General features: G+C 48.3%; 1 protein-coding gene across 1 annotated transcript in view; it reads right to left on the reverse strand.

The window, feature by feature from the left end:
• Positions 1-2,183: 2,183 nt before the first annotated feature.
• The window catches only part of Sox21 (SRY-box 21), a 2,486-nt gene continuing 689 nt past the window's right edge, over positions 2,184-3,980 (reverse strand). Inside the window, exon 2 of the mRNA XM_026783174.1 lies at positions 2,184-3,978. Within this exon, the coding sequence (XP_026638975.1) occupies positions 3,796-3,978 (183 nt within the window). The 3' untranslated portion in view covers positions 2,184-3,795. The remainder of the gene's footprint in view (positions 3,979-3,980) is intronic.

Below are 3,980 nucleotides of genomic sequence, written 5' to 3' on the forward strand. Positions count from 1 at the left end.
CTCTCTCTCTCTCTCTCTCTGCTGCCAGAAAAACGCTGCCACTTCGGGCAGGCGCGACACTGGGAGGACCCGGCCGGCAGCGCCAAGCTAGCCGCGCTCTGATTGGCTGGCGGGCAAGTCCCTCTCCACCCCAAGTCTGTGCTTCTTCCGCGCCCTTGCAAAGATACCGGGCAGCCTGAGCAAGAGAGGGAGATGGACACTGGTTGGGGAGGGATGGGACTGTCCAAGGAAGAAAGCTCCGAAGCCTCCTTGTGGGCTTCCCTGAGTCACCCCCCTGGCGGCAGAGTTCTCCAGCACAAGGCCTTTTTGCCCTTACACATCACTTCCACCTGTTTGCTCAAAGCCCAAAGCAACAAGCTCGGTCCTTCTCAGACCAGGTTTCTGTAAAGCTTTGAGGCACCCGCGACTCCAAAGAAACGTCGTGTTTCAAATAAACAAACTGAAAATCAGAAGGGCAGAACCGAGGTGGGGGATAGAAGAGAGTGAGGTGGCGGAAGGGCAGAGTGGAGAATGCACAGAAATAGAGATGGAGAGGCAAAGAAACCGGTTCTCTTCCCTGGCCACGGCGCTGTTTCTGTGGCTCACTTTCTGGTACCCAGCACCCGCACAGCCTCCACACCTTCCTGCCTGAGCGCTGCTCCTGCTACTCCATGCCCACCCTTAGGACACCCCACCCCGGATACTGCAGTCTACTTGGCCAGAGGCCCTCTCTGGATGTAGAAGCCGCCAACTTGTTAGTTAAGATCACTGGAGATGCCTGATAAGGAGTCCCCGGAGTCTGCCTACAGAGTGCCAACTGCCGCGGGATGGCTGAGGATGCGTCCCTGGTACTCCTCCCCCCCCCACCCGCCCTTTTCCTGGTGCCGCCTTTCCTCCCCTTTCCCATCTTCCTAGACTCCTCTCATTCATCTATGCTCGAAAGCCTTTCTCCCAGAAAATACAGAACTTTGGGAAAGGGTGGGAGGAGGGGGCGCGAGGGGGCGGGGTATCTTCTGCGGCTGGGGCCCGAGCTGGTAGGCTGGGCTGAGAGGTAACTAAGATTTAGGGCTGGGGTGATTTCCAGCAAGCCGCAGGAAGTTCCGTGTTGAGAAGTGATGGGCTGCTACAAAAGAGAAAGACGAAGCTTTGAAAGGATTTAATTAACCGTGTCAGGGATAATTACCCCTGGACAGTCCAAATTAGTTTTGCATAATCGCTCAGAACCATATGAATTAACTTATAATATTGCAAAGAGCCCGGGGAATAACAGGAGAAGGATCGTTTTAATTACTGAATCAGGGTCAAACCAGCAGAGCCTATTTCTCACATTTCCAAAACTTTTCATGGTTTTTAAAATATTATTCCGTTGGGAGAAAACAATGACTTTAAAGACTCGGGCACTTATGAAGATGTGCCGCTCGGGCTGACTTCTGTCAATGGAGAAACGGGTTTAAGACTTCTACATACAGAATCCTGAGGCTTCCCAACTCAGGACTTCGATTTTCCTGAGTTTCAGACACCCCACCCGCCCGTCCTAGAAATATCTGCCAGTGCCCTATCATTTTCTTTCTAAAACTAAAACGCTGTATGGACTTAAACTTGTCTCGAGTGGAGACTTGCCTAGCACTGGAAAGCCAGCCCTCTGGTTAGAATCTGCCACACTGCGCTTCTATTTGAAAGCTATTAGCACGACAGAATAAAGCCCTAAGGAGGCCAAAAGTTGTATATTTCTGTTGGCAGTGATTACCCTTCCAAGTAAATCCTTAAAGTGCAAATAAGGAATACCCTAAAGATATGTGAACAAATTACACTGATTTAAGTGGCGGGGCTGCTCTGCAAACAAGATAAAGTGGTCGGACAACTTTCCCCTCTGAAAACGTGGCTGGAAACCTGGAGCAGTCTCGCTGTTCTCAAAGGGCTCCCTTCTGCTGGTTCATGAATGCCTGCCCCCACCCCCGAAAGATAATGCAACTACTTGGGTTTTTTTCTTTTTTAAATCTTTCCTATTCACGATTAAAAATGTGATAAATCAGGTTTTTGGCTCTGAATAACAATGACTTGATTTAGATTTCCTAGTAAATCTATTCAAAAGTGAAACAAAGACGGCCTTTGGAGGATACCTTACATTTCACCTGGGCCAGGCACCGTAAGGGCAATTCAGATAAAAATCTTGTTAGGAACTCAACAAGAAATAGAGGATTTTCTCTTTTCCCTGGTTCAGGCTTTATTTAAACTCTTTGTTCAAAAAAAATGAACAGAGTGATAGTAAGATTCTAATTTACAGATATAGCTTAGACACATCTAATATTAAATTAGAAGATCGCACAAGAAATCCATTTACACATAAAAGTTAAAACCAATAATTAAACTTTTAAAACTTTATCTTACATAAAGCCAAAATGAAACTAAATACATGTTAGCAACTTCATTCACAAACATTAGTCAAAATATATACATTTAAAAAGGAAAACGCTATAATTTGAGGATTTTTTTCCCCTAAAATGTATTTCATCAGAATTAGCAAGTGAATTGCAGGCGGTCTAGAAAATAAGCTATTCGGAAAGGGAACTCCGAAAAACACATTAAACAGCGCGTGCCAGAGGAATGCTAGATGACAATGAGGCATCTTTAAAAACAATTCTGTGCTTTCTTTCTGTTTTTCTTTTCCAGTTTTGCTAAGTAATAAATATATAGTTACGACCCAGACAAAAACGTCTGATTTAATCTTAGATAAAATTGCGATTCTAAAATAGTTCCGCAATTCTTAAAAGTTAACTTTGACATTTGCTCAACATGTTTTTTTTTTCTTTTCTGTTTTTGAGTCTAAAACCGACTCAAATTTAGGGCAACGAGAATAACACATTTTCTAAGACTCAATGTTTTCATTGACATACACACATTTACAGTCTTGAGGTGAACTCAGCCATGAGGGGAAACCAGCATGCGAGCTTTCCATACTTTCGTAAACCTCGTCACAAGTCCAAGCCAGTGGACTCGGGGAGACTTCTAGTAGATTTTCCAGGGGCAGAATATCCAACTGACAACTTCCACCCGCACAGATTTTTTTTCTTGCATTTCTTTTTCTTGGGGAAGAAAGAAAAAGAAAAGAAAAAAGAGCTCCCGCTTTTATTTGCATGCGGGATGAAACAAAAGAAACGGTGATCATCTCCCATACAAAGGCCAGATTCGAGCCGGTCACTGGTCAGGAGCAGATCCGGTGTGGGGTCTGCAGAGTTCTGCAGGGTTCAAACAGTACGGGCAGAGGACGGCTGTCCGGAGCCACCCTTCTCTAAGAACCTAAGGACAGGTCATCAACTCTCCCCTTTGCCACATTTTTCAAACCTAACGTCAGAACCGGGTGCATGCAACACAGACCGAGGAGGACCGGGAGGGAGGATCGATGAGACACACACACACACACAAAAGCAAAAAATCCAAACAACAAAACGGGAAAGCCCACCGTTGTGTTAAAGTTTCTCCTCCCACCCACCTGTATGGGTAAACGCAACAGGTTCCGAAGTGCAAAGCGAACACCGAGCTGGCGGAGGCACACAACCTCGCTCTTAAAGCTGGCTGCAGAAGTGCTGCTGGGAAGGGATCCTAGAATCCACACGCACACTCTCGCTCGCGCCCTCGAGCGCTCGGCCACTCAAGCCACGGCTGGCTGGCATCTCCGCCTCTGCCCGACACCTATACATCTATGTACATACAAACCGGGCCCCCGGTCGCCCGAGGGCGCATCGGAAGGCCGCCAGTCTCGTACCTATACATATGTACACGTGCGCACTCAGGTCCTCGCGGGTGGGCCCCGCGGGGTCATAGCGCGGCCGCGTAGGCCGCGGGGTAGGGGTCCAGCTGAGGCTTGCCCATGCCTGGCAGCAGGATGTAGGCGAGCGGCGGCTGCAGCCCGGGGCTGGGCCACGCGCTGCAGTTGCACGGGATCATATAGCCCGGGTTGCCCGGGCTGGGGTGCGAGTGCGTGTGCCCCCCGGCGGCCGCCG

The sequence above is a fragment of the Microtus ochrogaster genome, chromosome 17 (genome assembly GCF_000317375.1).
Source record: "Microtus ochrogaster isolate Prairie Vole_2 chromosome 17, MicOch1.0, whole genome shotgun sequence".
NCBI lineage: Eukaryota > Metazoa > Chordata > Mammalia > Rodentia > Cricetidae > Microtus > Microtus ochrogaster.